This window comes from Pseudopodoces humilis, chromosome 10 (genome assembly GCF_049639895.1).
Source record: "Pseudopodoces humilis isolate 2021_Gansu_Grassland_sample_001 chromosome 10, ASM4963989v1, whole genome shotgun sequence".
Taxonomy (NCBI): Eukaryota; Metazoa; Chordata; class Aves; order Passeriformes; family Paridae; genus Pseudopodoces; species Pseudopodoces humilis.
The window spans coordinates 24,750,737-24,775,747 of NC_142209.1; the positions used below are offsets into that span (position 1 = coordinate 24,750,737).

Genomic DNA, 25,011 nt, shown 5'->3' on the forward strand with positions numbered 1-25,011 from the left:
CACACCCAGTATCCAATGCTCAAGACACCACCCACATTTCCTACCATCGTCTTTAATACAGAAAATACAGCTGTGTCCTTCTACAGGCAAAATAATGCCAGATGAATTTAGGCAAACGAGAGATTGTCACATAGCTTCCAGCACTGGGAGTCAGTGAGGGATTAGCAACAACAGGACTTTCTGTCCTGTGCTCAGGCTCCACTAACCAGTGCCGAGGGATTCCTGGCTCTGCAAGGATGTAGGTCCTGCCAGAGGGGACACAGGCAGTCCTGCAGGAGCCTGCAGGCAATTAAAAGTGGTGATACAGCTGAGCATCACCACAGGCAGTGAAAAGGGACTTCCCCTGAGACTGGAATTCGCAGGCAGGAATGATCTATTCATCTTCCATGTCCCTGACAAGAAGGGATGACTTGGTTATAAGGCCTTTAAAATGCAATGAGTCACTTCTCAAAAGAGGTCACCAGTTACTGAAATTTTGCTGAAGTATTTAATACAGAGAAAACCCTTGAATAAAAAATATGAATCCCTTTAATCATAACATATCTGATTCTTCCAATAATTACATTTGGGGTACCTGACAGTACAAATAGGTGATTCTCACATGCAGAGACAATACTGTCCAACAAACCATCCCCCTGCTAAAAAAGCTCCACTAAAGCTGGTTTCCCAGACCAGAAAAAAGAGTTTGTTACCCAGCAGTAAAAGATCCCAAACTTCTGAGGAGCTGCCTGTGTAGTCAGTCCTCACTCTAGGAAGAGAATGCCATGCAGGTTCCCTGAGCAGTGGGGGAGAGGGGCTGCACACAAAGTGTCACCCTGAGAGCATTTAGCAAACTCTGCAGCTGAGCTGCCCTGGGGAGTGCAGCCAGTGGGGCTCTCTGGAGCTCACCACAGCTCAGCTATTGATGAGAAGCAATTCTCTCACACACGGAGGGTGAAAATCCAGTAACATCTTGCGCCACAAAGGTGAAACCTCTCAGGTACAGGTTCTACCTGAGCTCCAGAACAGGAGATCAGATTAGTCAGGTAAGCAAGGAGACCTCGAGAGCAACTTCTGCACCACCCACAACCCTGCAAAACACCACCAAGGCCTTGCCCAGAGTGTTTAATAATCCTGCAGCACTGGGGTAAGGGCATCAACTGGTTTGTGCCCTTGGTATTACAACACACACTTAAACTGCTCTGATCTTACTCCTCCCATCATTAAGCCACCAGTTAGTTAAAACCTACCCAACCCCTCCCAAATCATGTGGGAAAGGGCCACCTTCCACCAGCCCCAGAGAGGGAAGAAGCCAAGACTAGGCAGAACTTTGCCAGTATTTTTTTCTTGAGGTCATCAGATGAAGGTCATCATTTTAACTAGATCAGTTCAGCAATGATGTCCTGTCCATCCTTTGGAAGCTGGACAAACCAGCATGTGAGCTTTAAATTGACAGAGATATTAATTTCAAATCAATAGGAAGCATAAAAATATCAATAGGCATTTAGGAGTGAAACATTAATTACTTTTCAAAGTGTGCAGTACACAAATTTCCTGGTGTCTTTACAAATAGAAATAAGTCAATAACACAATTTCATAACATTTATAAATGACTAAGTTAATTAACAGGGAATCTTCAGAGAGATGATGAAGGAAATTTAGAAGAACCTTGTCTACCACTATTCAAAATTCTCAAAGGAAGGAAGCGACTTCTTAGAAGAGATTAATTGTAAGGTTTTTTTTTTACTTTACCTTGATAGAATATCTGTTTACATATTTAAGCTGGTTTTGACCTTCAAAATTCTGGCAAAGGACAATCTTCATTAAACCACCTCAGTGGAGAAACTTGGTAGTTCCTCATCTCATCTCTGAGGTTAAGAGAGGATGTTGATCATTTAGCAGGAATGGTCAAACAAAATGTGTCCTACCCAAAGCAACCTTTAATTTATCGTAGCAGAAAAATTAATTAGCAAGGGCTGACGCACAGAATGCTCTTCTGTCAGGTCTGATGGGACTTGGCTGGAGGCTCCAGAGTAAAGTAATTCCACAAAAGTAGAAGTTTCTCCCTAAGGATACCCTACCCAGTTCTGGGAATGTATCACAACATAATGGTGATATTTCCTCACCATTCTTCGGCAATTCAAAGGCATCTTCAACCAAGGAAACCCTTCAAGTGTCCTGCAGACACGTTCTACAGGAGTAAAAAGGCTCTGGCTTCCATTTCTTCTGAGTTCCATTACTTCAGTGTCCTATTTTCTGTGAAACTCTGTTCACCTGCTGCCCTTCACAGCCCGGTTGGGCCCCGTCACCCACCTGCCTGGCCCAGCTGTGAGAACAGGAATGAGCAGCTGGGAAAGCAGGAAGAACGTGCTCTGTCTCCTCACTGGCACGTGAGTGGAACAGAATCAGAGTTAAACTTAGTAACAGAGTAAAAAGGGAAATACTCTGGGACGTCAATTGGTTAAGAATCAAATAATATCAGGGGTTTATTTCTACAAAATTAAATCAAGGTTGGCCCACAAAATGAAATTACTATTGTATATCACATTCTAATACCAAGTGACATGTGTCCTAAACCACCAGATTGTATCAATCACTATATTCAGCTAAACCAAACACTCCTATAGAAAGTATTTCCATAAAACTAAAAAAGGAGTTTGGGTAGGCATAAAAGAAAAGTATTACAAAAATGAGTCAGTCATGACCTAGAAAATCTGTGGTGGTAGGAGAGTGAAAGCACTCAGTCTATTGGGATGTTCATGAGCTGCAGAAATACTGGGGGAAGATATTAAGACAGGCAAATCAGGAACCAGGAATAAGTTGAGCCAGACTCACAGAGAAAAAAGGCACAAGTTGAGCAGCAAGGGTAGCAGTAAGCACTGGAATAAACTACTCAAGGAAAAGATGGATTTCACACTTTGATGGATTCTCAAGAATGCTTGATTTTCTGAAAAGCATTGCTGTGGTCTAGCCAAGGTTTCTTTTCAAGGGAGCAGCTGAGTGAAATTTTGTGATGTGTTCTGCAGGGAGCCACACCAGCTCATGGAATGGCCCAGCAGCCACCTCAGCCTGCACACCTTTGGGCACAGCTAAAAACACCCTCACCAAGAACCACACTTAGATCATAGAACTGGAGATGGCTCTTTCTTCCCCAGTTCACCAGGGGGCTGTTTTCACACAGCAGCTGGGAAAAGGAAGTAACAGAGGGCAGATTGAAGCCATAGATCAGAATAAATCTCTCAAGGTGCCCAGTGATTTCCAGCACTCACCTGGGCACTGCCATTAGGTGGGAAACTTTCAGGCCACTGAAAGCAAAAGTAGGGGAACCTCTGAGAAATTAATGTTTTTAAGTGATACTGCTGAAAGATTGACTTATTCCATATTAGCACTTAAAGACCTTCACACGAGAATGAAATTTTATTTGCTGCAATCTAGGCATTGGCAGGGCAGGGAAAAAACAAAACCCAAAAAACAAACCAACAACAAGAAAATGCTGCTGTGTGAAGCCCCTGAGTGGCAAAGTCTGCCTTAGAGTGACAGCAGCACTACCAGATCTCCCAAGGAAATGCTCTAGTTCTGTGTCAGTCACCCCCAGGAATTACAAGCAGGTATTTCACTTGAGAGCCCTGCTGACAATTTGCAAGGCAGGAATCATGAAACGCTCCCACCTTGTCCCTCTGAGGCAAGCACAGAGGACAGACTCCCATTTGCAGAAGGAACAGCACAGAAAAAGGAAGACCAGGGAAACAGGCAGGGCTGGGGACCATCAAGAACATTATCAAGTTGTGGATTTACACGGCACAGACATATTTACACAGAGAAACAGCACATCACACCTATACACATACAGCTGTGTATGTGCACTAGATCGAGGTCCCTAGCTGCTGATTTTAACACTTCTTAAAGGTTAAATTCTGGGAATGTTAAGAGTGATTGGACTTTTTTAATTAATAAAACTTTTCACTGTTTGAAACCTTGAATGCCAGTTAAATTGCTTGGGATTTTGCTGTTTGGCGACTGACTTCACCTCAATTGCACATACTGTCTGTGGGAAAGGGGGAAAGGCCTTCTGTGGCCTTTCTACAACCTCTTCTTTGCCTTCCTGTGCCATCAGACTTGGGATACTCCTCCACATCAGGCTGGGTGAGTGAATGTCACGTACTTTTGCAAGTTCAGGAAAGCCACAGAGTGGAAGTTGCACATATCCACCAATGTGGCAATAAACAACCTTTCCTGGATGAGCTGTATTAGGGGACAATACCTAAAGAGAATCCAACCCTCAAGGTTGTCCTTCCCATTCCTAGCAAGGGGAGTGGCTCCTTGCATTGTCCTCCAAAGTAGAGATGATCCTACAACAGCACCTTCAGCCTTGTTTAACCCCAAATGGCACACCCTTGATTGCTTACTCCTGAAAGCATCCACAGCAAAAAGCAGAACTTGGTCCTGAAAGGTGAAAGTGTCCTTGCAAACGCAAAGAAACCAATGAGTGTCAAAAAATTTTAATTTACAGTGCAGGAAAAGAAAGCAAAATCCTACTTTACAGAGTTTTAGTTTTTCATAAGCTAAGACTCTTAAAGAAATGAAAACACAGAACATTAACTTGGAGGCAATGCTTTTTGACCCATCCACCTTCTGTCCTACACATTTTGAAAATTATTCTCTAAAGGTACTTCCATAAATCCTGCAGAGGACTCCGTAAGGAAAGGTAAAATCATAGTTCATCTGGCTCACAAAATCAAAATGTCCAAGTGGACTATTTTCAAGTATCAGTGGCTTAATACCCCAACTGAAACATGGAGAAAGACTTCTCCCAGAACACTGATACTCAGTTAATTACAAGAAAAATGAGAAACACATGAAAGTACAATTTTTTTTAAAACTAAACTACAATTCAGTCAGATTTATATAAACATTTGGGCTGACAATAAAGATATATTTGAATATAAAGGATATGAAACTCCCATAAAAGCTTTTTCATCTGAGTCTCCTCTGGAAGGGGCTGGTACCAGTGTGATATGGAGCTATCAAGGCACATTCCCCCTGCTGCTGTCCCAGGACATCATTCACATTCAGCAGGGTGAACACCAAAGGGTGCTCACAGACAATTCCTCTGACAATCAGTCCATCCCATGAAATCTGCACCCCTCTCCACTCCAAAGGCATGAAAGTTCAGGCCAACTGTAAAGGATACATGAGCACCAACACGCATCATTTCTTATCTTCTATTTCGCAGAACTCCTAGCAATTGTTGTATTACAATAAAAGTGAAATCACCCTCAGTTTATGCCTCTCTTAGGTTGTTCAGGAAATTTTCTGTGGCTCTTTAATTTCAAATCACCAAAGACCAAAATTCAGCATGACAGTAGGTAGCCTGATGCAATAAACATATATACTCATGAAGACTTTACTTCCATTAAGGCTTTACTATCAATAAACAGGGAACATAAAGTTGATATTCTGCTAAATGTGAAGGAAACAATTTGCTTTGTAGGAAGAAGTTTTCCAGCACAGAAAAAAATCCTTTAGGCTCAGCTTCTTCCTCCTCTCCCAGACTCACTTTCACCCTTGTTCTGATCCAGGCATGATGCAACTTCATCTGATGCCATAAGTGAGGTATTTCCCTCTTTATGGTAAACAAATGATCTCACAACCACAGGACCATGATTTCACTGCAGGACAAGAGGGCATCTGACGCATGGAATTAAAGTTATTGTTCAAATATAAACAGGAGAAATAATTGCAAAAGTAAAACAGATGAACAACCACATAAATTAATTTCTTGAATCACTGTTCCTGTTTTCCAAGTCCAAATGATTCTCTTTTCCTATTTAGGAACCCCGAGGGGATGAAAAAATATCCAAGATGGTAAAATTAAAAATTAGCTTTTGAGCATGAAACATGCAATGATTGCACTTCATAACACTTTTATTGCCTCAGTGTTGGATGAATCACTTCAGAGTTCCACACTGTTATGATGAAAAAATGACACCAATAAAATCTGAGCAATTGATGTTATGACTTCATCAATCCGAGACTAAAGGCACGCACAGAATGACAAATTTTTTCAAGAGTATGGAGAAAGCTACCACCTCATTCTGAGGAGGCACAAAGTTGTGTCTTTGTCTCTTTCAAAAGAGAATTCTCATGTCAGAAAGATGGAATATTGAAATAATCCTCAGCACAGCTCCAAGTGACACAACCCTGCTTTCCCCTTCTGAAACCAGCCAGATTTGGTGTTCTAAAAACTATGAACACAGCTAAGACACAGTGAAGCTACAGCTAATACACAATGTTCCCAATTCACACAATTCTCTGAGGTTCTGCATCAAGACTGTATCATTTTAGCAATGACCTGCACTTAGCTTTAATTTTTAAAAGTCTATAGATTCTAGAAGTATGAAGTAGAATTATTGTTACAATTTTTGTAAATCCCAAAAAGTTCAATTTATTGCTACTTAAAACTGCCAAGAGGACAATAAACTCTGCTTGAGACAACAAAACAGCTGTCAGAGTAATCTCTCAGATACAACATTAAAGGAAAGGTGCACAAAGAAGTGACCTCCCAGAGAGAATGCACTGGCTTTTGACAGGTCAATCAGCCAACAACAGCTAACCAATGCAACCTTGAATTCCTGCTTAGAGTTCAACTTTTACACTACTATTTTACTACATTAAAAAAACCCTCCCATCTCTATAAAGCACCAGTAAATCCAAACCTATTCTGGAACAGCAGAAACTAACAATTTTTTTCCCTCTAATAAATACTAGCTTTCTTTTTTTAATTGAGTGGTTGGATTTCCTGACTCAGGTATTCAAGTCCCTGGTAGGATTCTTTCCTTTAACACAACAGCTCATATATCCCTTATAAAATCACTAATAGAAAATAAAGCCCTTTTTGTTAACTCTAATCTTGCTTCCTTGCAAGTGTGCCAGAGGCACTTTAATATGGATCAAATCATGAATATCACAAATTACAACAGCATTGTGTGGCAACAGATCAGCTTATTCATAAAACAGCAATGCCTCCTTCCTGCTTCGATTAAAAAAAAGAGTAAACAGTCACTTCCTCTTAAATCCGTGTCTTTCTGATCCTTACAAATCCAGGTTTACAGTATGAGGTAATGGCACAGCACAAACCTTAGAATGACAAACGAGGGGTATTACAGCCTGTAATAAAACCTACTTCATTTTCTGTCAAAGCTCTCTCCTGTTTTTCATGATGTACAGGTATGAAGTTACCCTAGAGCAGGAAAAAGTTAGTAGGGACTATTTTCTATAAAGTTTCCTATGGTGGATTCACAGCAGATGCAATATGAGCAAAGCAAACTATGTACAGGCAGGCACAATTATGGAAGAATTAATGTACCAACAAGAACAGCCCTGGCCGCAGTGTAGGAAATGAAATGAAACTCACAGTTAATTTATACAGAGTTTTGCAAAGCAGAAAAGCAAACCCCATTAAAGTTCCTATTTTTCTTGGGTATTGCTGGAACATGTAACTGCAGCCTATTTCCCTATTTCAAACAGACACACTGGGAAACAATTGTAAAACCTCGATACTGGCCCATGGGGAGGAAAAGACAAGAGTAATGACCAAGTCCAAGTATAAAATGTTATTCACACACCCATTACTCCCTGCAGAGCCCCCAGCATGCTGCAAACCACAATGTGCAAAAATAGCTTGTTATTAGCAAAAAAACTTATTTCCAGTATCCAAAGATTTAGTTCAAGTTGTCATATAATAAAGAGGTGTTCTACCTTTAGTAAGTCCTATTCCCTTAACATGACTCAAGAAAGTTTCAAGTGACACATTAAATGCCACTTGCCCAGTCCAATGGACACATTTCTTAGCCCCCACTGACACTGTATTTCAAATGGAACTGAACTTTTTTGTGTCACCCAAATACTCCTCTTGAACACAAACAAAAACTAACCTGGGCTGATGAAATCTCCAGGAAAAACTTTATGAAGCCTTCCAAGATCCTGTGCCCAAGGAGAACATTTAAATTCTTCAGCAAAACACAGTATTAACATCTGATGGGAAGAGTATGTCAAGCAGAAGCCTTAGAAAGATGATGCTGGTTTTGCAGAAGGAATTAACACTTCTGATTTTTGGGGCCAGGCTGGAGTCCTAACTCTAATTAAATTCTAAGCTGCTTTTTCCAGGTTTCATAAAATGCTATCTCAAATAGGCTTATCTTCTAAGAAGTACAGCTTGATCTTCCCATTAAAGAATCTGTTACAATGGAAACACATTAGTACTAAAGCCATAAAAGACTGAGGAAATTATTGACATTTTCCCCAAAATAGTGGGTTGCCTTAGTATCACTTAAAAAAACAACATTCACAAGTCTGCTTGGAAAAGGGGAGCTTGCTGTTTTAAATGTTTTTCAGTGTTATCTCTATTTTGTTCTTTTTAATTAATAAAAGGATACATGCACTGACATTTTAAACACTAATTTGCTATTTAGCATCCCAAATTAGGAAGCATAAACATTTATGCACTTCATTAAACACTACCTAAGAACACTTTTGATATTAGCAGGACACAAGGGAGGCTGTTCAAAGAAACTTCAGGGCACGCTGGAAAACACACACTCCTGCTCTTTTCACCCCTCCCCACGAAAGCTCTGGCTCCATCCTACAGGAAGCAGCTGTTGTGAAATGAACCCTGGAGATCAGTGGGATCTGACACACCTGTTCTGTCACACGTGTGGGGTTAAGGAAAGGGACAGGAATGCAGGGACACCAGTGGTGAAAGTGGGGTGTTCCTGTCTGGCAGCACAGCACGAGGCTGGTGCAAGGCAGCCATGAAAGAGGTCTTTAGAAAGCATAAAGCAAACACTTATGAGTTAAGCCATTATTTACATACAGGTGATGTACAGGGAGAAACAACCTGTTTGACTCATCTCTTCCAAGAGAGGCACGGCAGCTCCAGCACACATCCTCCTCCTCCTCTCCCCTCCTCTTTTTCTTCCACCCACACAGCACTTTAAAGAATTATGGAATCATTTAGGTTGGAAAATACCTTTAAGATAATCAGGTCCAGGCATTCACCCAGCACTAAACCATGTCCCCAAATGCCACAACTATACCTTTTATCATTTAAATACTTCCAGGCATGGAGAGCCCACCCTAGCAGCCTGTTCCTTCCCAAGTTATCTACATTTACAGGACACTGAAAAAGGCTTCATGTCAGGGTGGACCGGTGCTACAGAGAGGTGATAAGAAATGGGAAGTTTTTCAAAACTACAGGAAACTGAACTGCAGTGGTAGAAAAGAAACAAATCCTGACACTCGGGAACAGGCAGACCAAAAGGCAGAAAATCACATCTCTGAGCCTAAAATAAATAGGTTAATCGAGATCACTAATATAACAAACCCTCAAAATTCATCAATCCAGACCTCAAGTTATCTCTAAACCCTTCATGGAAAGACTTCAGGTTATTTTGTTTCACTTACAGACAGTAACATACAGTTCAGATGACAAATTATTTCTAAAAACTTTGCATCGCAAGTCTAACTTCAAGGTAGAAAATTATTTTTATTTGTAATTAAAATTTGTGCTAAAAGTGTCCATTGTTAAATTATGGACCCAAACAAAATGGTACTAAATTTTCTATTGTACATACTCTTGCCATAGTGTGGCAATTTTTAAATTGCTTGAAAGTACAAATACACTAAAAAGGTAATAATTCAAGAACAATAGTATGGACACACTGAGGAACTTCATACCACAACCAGAAATCTGAAGTGTCTTGGTGCCTGAAAAAGAACTGCTTTTAGATTTATTTATTAAAATGAATTGTCATGATTTTACAACTTACAGCTTTGGGTTCTTTGTTGTTTATTGTTTGGTTTTTGGTTTTTTTAAACTGTGATGGTAATAGTGATGTACCTACAAGATACTTGAAAGAGAAATATTCTTTGTGTATTTTTGATCAAATATATTGTTAGAGATCAAAACAAAGATTTATAAAAACAAACGATTGAAACTTCATTTCAGGAAAAACACTTTGTAAAATACAATAAAACCTCTTTCAATAGCAAAGTGAATTTTGTACAGTTCTTCCCTCTAAGCAGATGTTTTACTGCAGCTGAGATCCACTAACTCCAGTAAAACTCAACGTAGGGCAAATGGGTCGGTGTCCGCAGAACCACAGCCCATGTACAACCGCAGGTAACAAACTGCATCTCGCTGGAGAAACCTTGGAAACTTCAGTTTTCATTGTGAGTGAACTTACAATATATCTTACATTAGTTAAAAGCAGTTTACACCATGACAGAACCGCTCAAAAAACGAATCAGTTATAGGAAGAGAGCAACGCTTCAATTCATCTTCTCCCATCAGCAAAAATGCCACACAAATCAAAAACCAACACTTAAGTAAAACACTAAGACTTTATTAAAAATCCAAAATTTATTGCAAATTGTACTTTGCAATTTCCCTCCTTTCTTCATTTTTACATGATTTATTGATATCCATGATTTTTTCACAGATGTACTTGTTGACTTTGGAGAGTCTCTGTGCAATTTCAGTTTCATCCACAGTTTCTTGTGCTATTCTATCATACAAACATTCTGGGGAGAAAAAAGAAAAAGAAAGAGTCATTAGGATATTTTTAGACAACAATATAGCCCTGAGTTGGGCTAACTGCTCAAGAGACAGCAGTGAGTATATACTGTGTATATTTGTTGCAAGACAAGAGAAGCTTTCCTTGATTGACCAGCTATCTTGTTAAAGTCAAGATTCGTCACCAGGCTTGAATCAGTGGCATGACCAACTTCCAGTTATGCTGTGACTACATTAATAGGCTTTCCCTACAGAAACAAGGCTAAACCCAACCTTTCACGGTGTCAGTCTTGCCTGCCTGACTCCTGCATTTATCTGAATCTCCACAGCAGATTTAGTCTCTTCCCAGATGAAGTGTCCCACCAGAGCTGTATCCACAGTGAGTCACTCCCACCTTCACCCCTTCAGGAGGGTATGGAAATGCTTAGGAAGAGAAGCAGTAACCAGCAGAACACTGTAACTCATATATTTCATTTTTCACATCTCTTCCACATACATTCACATCTGTGTCTTTATCAGCTGCCCTGGCCCTGGGCTTATTTCACTTTTATTGGTAGATTATTCAGGACAAGCACCATCTCCTTGCATGTTTGAACAATACACTTTGTGAAATAAACATTATCTGGAATATAAAAAGCAATAGCAATAACTGCAAAAGCAATGTGGGCAGTGAAAGTTGAGACAATTTTTCTTCACAGATTTGGTAGTTTGGTGCCAGAATCCTGCAGAGGTTACTGAAATCTGAAGCCGTGCAACACACACAACTCCTTAGTGATAGGCAGGTTTGGCATTTTTTGATTTTCGTAAAAAGATCAATGTATTTTGTTGTGTAGGCTTCCCAGACTGGTTAAACAAACTCTTTTCTGCTTTCCTAGTGATCTATTCCATTAGCTGTTTATTGCTTCATATACAGAAAGACATAGAGATTATTGCTTAATTAACGTGGTTTACAACATTTCTAATGTACCATATTAAAAAGTTATGAAAATTAAGTACTATGCATGCTTTGTAGTTCATTTGGAAACCTCTGAGAAGTTTTATAAAAGGTTATTTTGCATTAACAAGGTTTATAACAGCGCACATCCATCATACTTTTTATCATTTCTTTATTACATACTACACAGTGGGGATTTTTAAGAAGCTGTAGAGATATCAGACACATTAAGAACTAATGTTGTCGCTCAAAAATCTATTTTAAATAAGTTAGTCTGTGTCCACAGAATGATGAGAACATCTAAAGCAATGTGAATTTTATATTGTAAGACGTACTGAATATAAAATAAATGAAATTAACCAGCATGCAGCCTGATAGCTGAAATGCTGATCATCTGTAAACTGTGATTGGAAATACAACACCTAAGAAGAGGCACATCGCTGAGAGCCTGAAGAAAGGCAGTGTGTTTGCAGGACACAAACTGGCCCTACAACAGTGGCAGGAACACTCCCAGGCAGATACACCCAGTAAGGTGAACTCCCAGTGAAAGACAGGCTGTGTTGGTCGTTCAGCCACTAAGTCAAGCAAAGAATCACTTGACAGAACTCATTCAAAAGCTAATTTTAAAAGTTGGTATGAATCAGACAGATCCTTGATCACAGTTTTTCCTCTCCATCTCTTCCATTTCTGTGAGAAGGTGCAGAAATAGTAGTTTAGTACTTGCATAAGGATACTGGTTTAGGGTTTCAAAGAGTAATTTGGGGGTTCTGCTCCCTTGTCTTTTGGCTTTACAGGAGCACACAGACACCCCTTCGTACTGCTGAATACCAAAAATTCAAGTAGACCTCAAAGGCTAACCAGGGGCTTCACTACTTTTTGTGATGCCTGATCCAAATCACTGACTATGGAAAACTCCCTCACATTTCATCTATTTGTCCCTTTGCTGGTCATCTTTTTCTCTTGTTTTGCTTTCTTCTCCATGGTGGGGCAAGACTTGCTAACACTGACGCAAAGGACACAACAACATGGAAAATCATGGTTATGAGCTCCCCAGTCCCACTGACACAGGCAGCCTGACACCTGCAACACTGGCCATGCAGTTTAATTGGTTCAAGAGGAGATTGCACAGGCTGGAGTCTAACAAAAGGGAAATCAGAGACAAAGTGAAAGAAACACTAAAAAAGAGGAACATGGAAAACCAGGGTATGTAATAGTAGAATTCAAATGAGGGTTGAAGCAGAGGTATGACAGAAAACATAGAAAAACAAGGAAATAGGAAAGAGTTGAATTGCTGGTGAGTGTAAAGGTATGGAAGGGAATAAAGGGAAGGGCTCTATCTGCCTCTCATCATGTACCTGTTGGAGCAGACTCCCAAACTACTGTAGTCAAAACAAGGGGAGGTAGAAGAAAGCTATCATTTAAATGGCTCGAGCAACACAGAGTGGCCCTGACAGAAGTAGAAGAGGAAATTCTCAGAAGCAACTTTGCCAGCAGCGTTGAGGAGCAAAAGCCTCCAGCAGGGAAACTGGAAACCACATTGCAATGGGCCAGTGGAAAATGACCCCTTTTTGCTGTGTGCTTGTAAATGCACACCAGGGCAACCACTTCTGCTTCCCATCTGTAGCTGACACAGGGAGCCACCGCCACAGAGTGGATTCCTTATGTGGCCAGTACATCATTGCTCAGCTACATGTGTAAGGATTGAACCTAAAGACCCCAGACAGAACTAGAAAATCTGCATGGAACAGCTTCCACTTCCACATATAGTCTTGAAGCAGATTAGTGAAAAAAAAAAAAAACAAAAAACAAACCATGTCTTTTACTCATTTCTTATAAACTAAGAAAGATGACAGTACGGAGATAAGTTTCCAACTTTTCCCCACACAACACAGACACAGACACACGCACACACTCAGAGAGGAATCATATTTCTTACTCCAAAACATGGTACTTTCATGGCCGATTACAACACCTCTTAATGAGTTCACAGTTAAGAGCACATAGCAACTAAGAACAGGAAATGTAGAATAATGAAGCTCTACCAAATGGGGAGGTTTATTTCAGCCCTACCGCAATTTAGTATGGACACAAAACCTAAAAATCCAATTTCAGTATATATTCCATGAGGAACCAACTCAGTTCTGACTCAAAAAGAAGCTTGAAATACCAAGAGAGACAGAAACGATGCAACACAGGCATGATGATACAAAGGGACTGAAATTCACCATCCAGTTTAAATAAAGGAAAAGGCCTCCTCTCTCTCAAAGTACTACACACATGGACTCAGGCTTGCAGTTACTGAAAGCATCATTGCAATTTTCCCTACCAGATGAGGTCAGTGATTTACACTTCCTGTCCAAATTCCAATTCAAGTCCAACAATTAATTTTTATTATTTCCATTTTCTTCACTTAAAAGGGTAAAACTATTCTTTCTTGCCCTTGAAGGTATGCGTATTTTTATAGTCACAGCTATAATGGTTTCTGTGCCTCATGCCAGAGCTGGTTATGTTCTGGATGAAAGAACGTGGTAAAGCTACTCTCAGTCTTGTTTAAAGGAATATATGCCCTTTAAAAAATCAGCATGTTATAAATGAATTCTAGAACAACATGTTGCTCTCCAGGCTCAGAGTCCTGCCCTGCAAGTGGTCTAAAGTGATGATCTTTTCAAACCTTACTGAAGTCAATGTAAAACTCTTCAGCTGTGGAGGCCTGCACTGTGCACAGCTATTGCAATGTGTTTCACTGTTCCTGGGTACATATACACTTCACAATGCAATAGCAATCTGAATTACAGTTTTTAATCAGTTAATTTTAAATGAGCTGAAAAGAAGCATCTTTCAACTCAGTGATTAATGGTTAAACTCCAAAGCAGGAAGCAAAAGTTTTCAAATAACCTACCTCTGACAATGCTTAATTTGTGAGGTGAGAGAGGTGGCTTGGGAACGGCATCTTTCTTTTTTTTGGTTGCAACTCCTGTGACACTTCTGTTCTTGAGAACATCTGTTCCCCAAATCATAACCGCTAGATTTTTTGTATACTTTGAATCTCCTTGTGTTACTTGCAGCTGGTGCCATTTCTCCTCATCTACCCAAATTCCACTGCCAAGATGGACCTAGAAGGTAGTAATAATAACAACTTATCTATGGTATGTAGCACACAACAGTATCCAAGTGCTGTAGGAACATTAATATTAGGAACTAAAATAACAGTAATTAGGGCTGAACAAACCCATTTTGCCTAACTCTGAAACTTTTCCAACTTTGTGGGTTGGGGAGTTCAAGTCAACCTCAATACATAATATAGTTCCTTTTAGCAATCTCTACTTTCCCCCCCCACATAACCTCTCTCCTGAAAGGCTGTGGTCAGGAACAGATCGAAGAAGGAAACAGTGAACACATCCAGTATTATAAAATTATGCACAGCATATAAACCAAGCAGTTGCACCAGCCTAATTCAGGAGCAAGATGAAACACTTCCCTTCAGCTAAAACAGACTTTACCCAAAGCATATTCCAGAGGCAGTAGAGAGGAAATTACTTCCTAAGTTGTATTTTGTACCTGTTGGCAAGACCCAGGCTGATTGCTTAAAGTAACTGGAAGGGGAGAAAGGATTTTGAGAGCTTCAATTTCAATATAAGCCAGGAGAGTTTGGAAGCTTTGTAAAACTTCCAGGTCTAACACAAAGTGTGTCTGTCACGTACGATCAACATAAATGCACCACATGAATACTGTTTTGTGGTTAGGCAATGACCCATTGCAGCAACATCGTAAACTTTCCATTATCTGAACAATGGGAAGTCGAGGTATTTCACTGAAGTAGTAAAGCAGGATAATATGGTACTGCAAAATGCAGTGTGAAGCCAGTGGACAGTCTCCAAAAGGAAGATGCTCAAGCCTGGTTTTGTTTGTTAGTCTTGCACAGCACTGACTGCGCTTGCCTGTCTCTCACAGGGACACCCTACGTCACTACCCCAAGATTTCCAGTGCTCCAGTCTTAGGACAAATGCAGGACAGGAATCCCTTAGGCTGCCACTACACATTTGAGCTGGTAGTCCTGACACTCAGGACACCTTCAAGCAACAGCACGGAGGTAACTCCACGAGTAACCAGCACAAGTCTGACACAAGTGTAACCAGGACACACAGGCTGGCACTGCGTGGAACCACAAGTACTTTGTACCCTGAATGTCCACGCTCCAGTTCCTGGAGTACAGTGCAGACTCCTGAGCTACCTCTGCACACAGCAAGCTTTGTTCACATGGTGATGGACTTCACACACTTGCTCTCCTCAAAACAAGCTAAGGTGTGACCCACACCTCCCAGCTGCTGATCAGAGCTCACTGCACTTACCTTCAGACAATCTGGACAAGTGCAACATTCCAAACTATTGGATTGCTGCATAGCCATAATCTAACTTTGATAAGACCTGGTCCAATAGGGGTTCTTTCTGTAACATTAACACTTAAAAAAAACTTTTGCCCTTCTTATGATTAAAAAAAAAATCCTGTCAACAAAATCTCATAGCAAAACTACATCAGAAGACTGCCTTAACTGCTGTGCCCTTAGTTTTCTGTGGTTTTACTCATTTTATCTGGCTTTACATAAACTGTGCTGCTACCCATACAAATCAGAGCAGTATCACAGAAGTCCCATTAAATGCAATGAAAATTGGACAAAGCTACTGTAAAATTCTATACACCAAACATTTTACTGCCTGTATTCCACTGAATACCATTTTTCTTTAAATGGAAACCTGCTTTAATTATTAATGAGGACTATAACCCCAAGAAATTTTTTATTACAATGGCATCCTTCAAAAGCAACTAGATGTTTAAAAACTTAAATGGAGTAATATGACTGGTTTGGCTACAAGCCATGTTATATATGTTTTATATATATATATATATATATATTTATTTATTAAAGAAAACTCTACCTTCCTTAAAGAATAAAACATGCATTAAGCTGCCTGTACTGCAAAATCTTCTCCACTAAAGGGATTCTAAGATGCTTTTCACAAGTCTTCCTGGACAGAAATTCAACTAGTAATAACCACAACACAACACTCCTTTTTTTTCATTTTTCTCTGTTGTTGAGCCTCTCCATAAATAATTTTTTAAAAAGCACACTCTTTTGGTGTTCTCTATATATTTTGTAAGGCAACTTCAATGAGAAGTGAGCTGTCTGTGCTCAGAAAATAATCTTAGTGCATGTTTAAATTCAGTTATTTCTGGTTAGATCTTGGAAAAGTTCTCAGGGAAAATGTTTGAAAATAACTACGATTTTCTATTTACCTAGAAAATAACTAAGATTAGAAATGTTGTGACATACCAAATTTTGGATGTCTGTATTATATTAGTTGTAGGGACTGTTGTACTTGATCAAAAATCCAATTCCTCTCTGCCAAAATTAGGGTTTGCCTTTGCCAAAGATTATTTAGCCTCTTAAGATACCACATTATTCATTAGCTTGAAGTTACTCAAAAGAAAAGAACAAGTTACAGGAAAAATTTTTAATATTCATGCTTCAGACAGACAATCTCTTCTTTTAACATGCTTCATTTATTAAAAAAGCAATTGCTGGTATGAAACACCTATGGAAACAGCAACTACATGACAGACAGCCACAGCCACGGCAATCTTACGTCTCCCTTTTTCTATTTCTAGCAGCGTTACGGTGAGGAATTCAATCTGCCCATGTCTCAGTTTACCTCTCTACAACAGGCCCGGTACTGTTTCCTATCCATCCCAAAGCTCTGGGAAGCTTACTGTACTCCACACTCAGAAGATGTTCCCTTCTTGCTGGAAGAGCTGCCCCATGAGCCAGACTCTTGTCTTGATGAAATCAATGGGAAATTTACTCCCAATTTTAGAGACTGCAGGATCAACCTTCAAGCACAATGCAACAGAGACAGCAGCGAACTCAAAGCAACGCTCACCAGCGTGGCTGTGCTAACATCTGCAATAGATCTAAAAAGTGCCTCAGAAGATGAGCTCTTTTTTTTTTTTTCTTTCTTCTTCTTTCTTTTTTTTTAAAATGAATGGCATAGGCTCTTTTTCAGTGACTCCGTTTTCCCTCTGGAGGGAAGAGATTTATCTGCTTTGAAAGAATCCTACTAAGATCAAATCTGGTGCCACAAAGGGCAAGATTTGTAAAAAAAAGTATTTCAAATACTCTAGTGGTGCATATCAATATAGGAATACTGAAGTAAAGCCATAAATAAAGAAACCTGAAGAAAACTACCCTCCAACAACTCCAAATACATCATTAGTTCACATTTTTTGGCATCTGAGCTGGCTGTAGACCCAGTAAATAGACAAACCAAGGACCAAAACTACAAAAAATAATTAAAGAGATACTAATATCTGTAAAGACAGAAAACTTCAGCAAAAGAAATGCAAAGAAGCTGACAGATGAAAAAAGGGTGCAGGAAAAGCTGCATACAAATACTAAAGGATGTGCCCTATCCCACAGACCTTAAGTGGAAGAGAAGGAGGTAAAGAAAACTCGTACAGTAATACACCCTAAGTATTCATTGCACAAATTCACACAAAATAATCAGTCAAATTACATATTTAAATATATTAGGCAAGAAAAGCTATCTGAACCAAATACCTCTCAAACTGTCACGATTCTACTGTTTTTATGTACATTCTGTCCTCAATAATTACACTGAATTCATCTTCAAGAGGGACAGACATTGTATAGTCAATCTTTTAACACAAATCTGAAAATGCAGTTTCATGCTATATTCCATCAGTAATTCCACTGTACAGCAGAGCTGGAATGGATGTTTCCTCCTTAAGGGTTCTCAGATTAGGGTACCAAATGCATCTATATACACCAAGAAACAGGATCTGCACAGGAAATTCTGAAGGACTTAAGAGTTTTGTTTAAGAAACATCACATTTATTTAACGATAATGAAATCAGCTGTAAAACCAAGCTTAGAGAGATGTGCAGTTAATGTGCTAAAAATGTAGAAATCTGAAAAGCTCTCAGTCTAAGTTCCGGAAAACTAGAGCTAGATGGTATTTCAGCAACTTCAGAGTCTCTGGAAAGTAGCACTACATCAGCTCAATTCAGTGGCAATGCTCCTACCAGCATCAAGGGAGTCCATTTTCCTTCCACAGTTCCTAACTACCTCCTGCGCTCTAACCCAAACATGAGGGCTTCTCTGCAATATGACTACAGCACATTATAAACATTAAAAACCTTTCAGGAAGAAGTGTTTTGGTTAAGTAGACTCATGTAACTTTATAATGTGGGTTACTGACTTTGGTCAATATTTGGTGTATTTATGGATGTCACCAAATGAAGACTATGTCAATTTGCCTGCGCATGCATATTTAATAACTATATTCTTTATGTTGCACAGCCTTCAATGTTCTCACCACTGAGGATATTTTTCTATGCTCTTCATATCTGTGTAACTACATAATTCTCCTCAGCATAACAGCACACCTTCATGAAAACTGAGGAAGCTTGTACAAGCTGCTACCATCCAAAACCCCCACAATCATGAAAATTCCACAAGAACATCACCAGATGGACATTTAAAAATTACTCATGCTATATTTAATATAAAATACCTTTCCATTCTCGAGAATATACTTGTCCATTACTGGAACAGGGGCAGGGTAGTACGTTGATGTATTTGCTTCCTCACTGAAGGTCTTCTGTACCTCAGGTTCGGGCTCAATAGATTCAGGTTTTACTTTTTCAACCTCAATGGCAGGTCCTAGACAGTTAAGAAAAGAGAGCTGTCTGCTATCCCAGAGAACATGAAATCAATCCCTTCATCACCCATGATTAGCATAAAATAACATATTAGTCATGTTCATTTTGAAGTTAGAAGTAATCTAAACCAAAATCCTACTGCTGAACGTCAGAAACTAAAAGCAGGATAAGTATTCCTGATTTATAAACATTAAAATGTTTAATTTTAATTTAAGTGTTTAATTTTATTCCTAAAGCATAAGGACAATTACAGATATGGGTAAGATTTCTTCAATGCACACTAAGGAAATTATATTAAAATGACACTGAAATTAAAAACCAAGAGCAACAATAGTAATTCTTCAAATAAGAATTGCTATATAGTTGCATAGGAACCTGCATAATTTACTGTGATAATTACATAAATTATCCACACAATTACAAATTTTATAGAAATCCAAAATCTCTTTTAGATATAACAGAGGTGTATAGAAATAGTGAGAATCTGCAGAAATGCTATGAAGGAAACAGGCTCCTTACACTGAAATATCATGCACAGAAAGAATATCAAAGGTTAAAAAACCCCACATAAGTTAGAGTTTTGATCGTCCAATCCATCCAACACTGATTTTTATTTTTAATGTAATCAACAAAAATTAGGCACAAATTAAACAATGGACTACTACTAAATACATGTTTGAGACTTAAAAGGGGGATAATTATTTTGTCAATCATCAACTTTTCTTTTCCAGATCCAAGTTATGAAATGTTCCTAAAAGGACAGAAGAACAAACTAAGAATAATTTGTGAACTGGATTTCTTGACTCCATTCATTGCAGGGGTTCCACCAGAAGTCTAGGCTACGGCCCCAAGCCTATCAGTGTCCCTTGGTGTGTGGCTCTAGGATCCCAAGAAGCTCCAGCAGGCACTGAAGTTCCATGCAGGGCTGGTGGCTCCACAGCACAGCAAGGCTGCCAGATTAAACTCTGGACACGGTGGAAATACCCCACGTCCAGAACTCTAAGGATAAACTCACCCACTTGTCAGTGCTAGATTGTAGCAGGCTGTTGCTGAGAGCACTGCACCACTCTCCAGCCCAGCCCTGACATCTTCAGCTGGTGACAACTCAATCATCATGTCACCCTTCAGCTCCCTGCTCATGTTTGTGCACACAGACCCAGCCCTGAACTGATCCAACTCTGCAAGTCACACTGGCACCACAGCTCAGGTCTTAGTCACGCATCTTAAATAGTTCCTGTGCCTGGAACAAGCACAGCATTCTTCCCTCCCACTTTGTGCAGTTTCATTTAGAGATTATTAAACAGCCATAGCAGTGCTTCCTCCGTTGTCAGCATTTGACATTTATCCTATAGCTTATCCTACACCTACATAGCCAGCTAAATGTTCTCAGCTGGCTGCCACTCCATGCTCGCCAGTGACTAAAAGTTGTCTTGGCAACTCAGACAATCCTACGCTGCAGTGCCACCAACAAGAGGGTTTTAAGAGCCAGCCCCAGTGCAAGCATGGCACAAACAGAGAAATCACACAAACATCCCATTTGCATTTTCATTCCATAGTGATCTTAGTAAGCACCTCTAGTACCATGAATATACAATGGTACAGCCAAGACAAACTGACTCACCCTGAGTTTACAGCCTTTACATTGAGCCTCTAAAGCTGATCCAGACTGAGGGGGAAGACCTGAACTGGTTAAAGCACCCAAAACCTGCCCACAGCATGGGGACAACTGAACAAGCAGATGCAGGGATGTAATTGCCAGTGGGACCTTAAGAAGTCATCTCTGAAGCTGTTACTTAGAGAAAACATTCATCAACAAAGGGCTATTTTCTTACACTTTGAAAGTCACTTTGAGGAAGACACCTAAGTCTAACCACCTTCTTCCTAGCAGGAAACATTTATTTCCCTTTAAACACTTTTACTAGTCCCTATTTATAAGTCTTTCACTGTTTTTAGTCATATATTGACACAGCTGGAATTTGGTTTCCAGAGCTTCCCCAAGGAAAAAGCTCATTAAAGTCCACAACCACAACTCTCACAGGTCAGAATACCTCTGCTCCAATTCATGCTTTACTGCTTGCTTAGAAGTCACCAAAAGGAAGCCTTTAAAATCTCTTTTTTATATTCTGGTTTTTGATTCCCAAACAGAAACCTGCCTCTAACCAGGCAGTCTCCACAGCCACTTCCACAACTTCCACTAAGCTCTGTGTTTTCCACCCTGCGTGCTGTGAATTGCACATGTAACCTGCACTCCTGCCTGCCGGAAAACAGAGCAGTGTGCCCATTCCACCACACTTCAAGTTCCCCCTCTCTGCATCTTATTTTAAAGATGATGAATGGGACATATAAAAATATTTACCTCTATCTAGAGGCTTAAGAATGACAGCATTTATGTAATAAGGATCAGGGGAAAAAAAAAAGAAGACGATTTTCAGAATGCAAGAAGGAAACAAATGTTTTATTGTAAAATCTTTCTCAATCTGACTGCAGATTTTTTTATAATGTCCAAGAGGCCAGAAAATTCAAATCAGGGTGAAGAGGTAGAAGGCTTCCCTTTACCATCCCTTTTCGTCAAAAATGTATCTTAGGCTACATGCTACTCCTAAAATTAGTAAGAAAGTAAAAGTAAATTGACTGATAAAGTGGTCAGCATACATTTATAAGCAGTAAGTTTTTTCACATAGTCTACCAGAATTTGAAACAAAACAAGACAAGTTGGAGAAGTGGTAATATTGGTACTTTCTATACTTCATAGAAACCTTGAGCCTTTTTTTTGTTTTTGTTTTTAAACATCAAAAACATCAAAAAGCCAGACAAATCTAGGAAAGCTGAAAAACAGTAATTCCTGACATGTGGTAAGACACAAATCCCATTTCATTCTCCCTACTCTGGTGTCAGTCCCAAGACACTGTAAACTGGATCACTGAAATTAAACTAGGATTAAAAATAAAACCTTGGGGGTCTGTGTGCACGTGCTGATGAATCCGTGTTTCTGAATGAAAATGAGTATATTCCCTGACTTCAGAGCAACACTAATTCTCAGCAAAATAACATGAAAATTAAGAAATAACCAGGGAGCTAAAAACACCCAAGCATTATCCCTATACAACTCTGGTAGTTCTGACCATATTTCCAGCCACAGGAAACTGCACAGATCTTGCCTGGGATACAGCTATTCTTTTAAGAAGTTACTGAAATTCTTCTTCTGCAATCTGAGGGCTATTTAAAGTCCCTACAGGGGAGAGTCAGTTATTTAATTCTTTATATTATCTTGCTCTCTATTGATTAAAAAAAAGGGCCAAATTAGGTGCATTTTCAGGTGCAACAAAAACTGCAAAAGCCTACAGTTGGTTGCAAGGCTTCCAATTCCCCAAGTGGACAAGGCAGGAGGCTGCACACAGTATTCCAGGAGCTCAAGAAGGACACCATAACCTTTTCCACAACAGCCATCACATTTTTCCACTGCTCTGGTCCCTAGAGCCCCGGTGAAATGCCTGCCTTCTCCGGGGAGGGATCTGCTGGGAAATAATATACTAAAATCAAGAAGATGATATTCAGCATTTCTCCATGGATCAGTACTGATTTCACTACTGTCACTTGCCACAGCTGCTTCCAAGGTTCCTTCATGACAAACAGCAATCTGGTGTCACCATGAGGAAGATGAACCTCCTCACTCCTGCCACAGAAGTGGCTCCAGTTTAGTAGCAGAGCTGAAGGCCTGAGTCTCAAGTACAATACATTGACTTCCAGCTCCTCACTGAATTGAACAAGTTGATAGGAAATTAGGAGACTGACTACTTGACTGCATGTTAGCTCAAGAGGCTGTTCTATATTTGATCTGCAAGTTTAAAATGGCAACAGGCACGCATTTCCCACAGCTGCAATTCATCAGCACAAACCAGCTGTCACCTCATGCAAAGAAATCACAAGTCTCTAAGGTGAAACAGAAATGCAATTAGTTTGCATTAAGTCCAGCCTGCTAGAAGTGCAGTGTAACATAAATTACACGTAATTTGAAACTCTAGGTTTAAGAGATCACTGCAACTGCAGATGAATTCAGGATGTAATTTATTTTCAGAACAATTTTCAGAGATTATTCACATACCCAAACATACCTCATTTATAAGCTGGAAAAGTAAGGAAGACTAAAAAAGTCTTTACGTATCTATTCTTGATTAAAAGTAGTACTTTTTCATACTGTCATCAGACTCTCTAATTTAGAACATGCTGAAGATGTCTCCCTTGCTAATTATTCATAAGTTTTGTATTGATCTTTCTAGAACATGGTTGTTTCTCTGCTGTGAATGAGGCTACAAGGAAAAACAACAGAGTAAGCAACAGTTAAAACACCGAGTCTTAGGAAATACAAACCCTGTGAAGGACAAAGCCAGCACGGCCAAATTCTACCTTTACCATAATATAAGGTTCCTTACAAGTAATAATAACAAGGGATTTTTTTTTTTGGAAGTATCATATAGCTGATTATTTTTTCCAGGTATGTGATTAAATTTAAAGAGCTTGTCTTCAGTGTAATTTGGATTTGCTTTGAGTTGTCAGACTGATACATACAATAGAAATTCATGCCCAGTATTTAGAGAAGATTCAGTATTTTTTTTCCAGAGTTTCTTTTCCTCTTTTATTTTTTTTTTTTCATCCTAAGAAAATTCTTTATTTGGCTGAAGCAAAAAAATGCATCTTTTTCTTAAAGTGAAAGAAAAGAGACAGAATTCAGTAGCTGTCTTCATTTCACTGCTGGTCTCACCACTCCCAACTGCTGTCAAGTCTACCAACTAAATTGGTACTTCACGCTGTTCAGCCCCATTGCCTACCAACATCTGGCTCGTGCTCCATTCCCATAAATTCCAGCTAACTACTTGCAGATGAAGAAACATCTTTCCATCCAAGGAAAATTTTAGAAAGCTCAGTGGAATCTCCTGCCAACCACATCATGTTTTTCAGGCTGTGGCAACCTTGCCTATTTAGTTTTATTTAGAAAGTTAACTAGAATGTTGATGGTAAGTAACGACATTTTAATTATGCACAGTGTAACAATGATGAGCATTCACAATCAGACACTCAGTTTAGGTTGTGGGACACTCCAAGAACTTGGCTCCAAGGGTGTGGGCACACCTGAACACATGCTACAGCACAGGCACATGCTCTCTCAGGTCCAGCTCTGTACGTGAGGGTAACTCAGACCCACATGCAAATTGCATGCACTCGTTCCAGTCCAGGAAAAGAGCCAATATCCAATTGACATGCAAAAATTAAGTTTCCAGATACACAAAGGCAGACGTAAGAACAGCATGCTAAGTTTGGATGCATAGATTTCAAACAAGTTTCAGTCACCGAGCAAATCTTCAACACAGCAGTACCACATTCTAATCACAAAGAAATGTAATTAGTCAAATTTTTGAAGGTATTCCAAGGGTATCATCTTCAATGAAAAGGATGAACTTTTTATTTTGTCTTTTTTCCCATTTATTCCAACATAATGCTTAAATAATTGTTATAAACCCAAACAAAGGAGCAATTGACCCAAGATATTTAAAATTGAAATCCAAATTACAAAAACCTGCATTTTGCAACAAGTGTTGATAAATGGGACACTAATATGAAGTTTTTTTAATTATGCTTTAACAATCCATTGTTTTTCAAATAGCATGGCTGTTTAAAGCCACTGCTAAAACTTCAGGAATATATCACATTCTAATAAGCTGCTAATGGGAAGAGGGGTCAGAAAATGGAAGGTAACATAGTCACATAACAATAAACAAAATCCCTAACTGC

General features: G+C 39.4%; 1 protein-coding gene across 4 annotated transcripts in view; it reads right to left on the reverse strand.

Annotated features, from left to right (window-relative positions):
• LOC102112919 (AGBL carboxypeptidase 4) overlaps positions 1–25,011 on the reverse strand; it is an 878,734-nt gene that overhangs the window by 307,503 nt on the left and 546,220 nt on the right. For 3 of the 4 annotated variants that reach the window (XM_088060383.1, XM_014250852.2, XM_005521137.3), the window contains 3 exons: positions 19,077–19,225; positions 14,386–14,599; positions 10,362–10,560 (listed from right to left, as the gene is read on the reverse strand). The exons of the other annotated variant lie outside the window; for it this stretch is intronic. In XM_088060383.1, coding sequence (XP_087916509.1) covers positions 10,400–10,560; positions 14,386–14,599; positions 19,077–19,225 — 524 coding nt within the window. In that variant the 3' untranslated portion in view covers positions 10,362–10,399. Of the gene's footprint in view, positions 1–10,361; positions 10,561–14,385; positions 14,600–19,076; positions 19,226–25,011 lie in introns of those variants that run through there. 4 annotated transcript variants of the gene reach the window in all.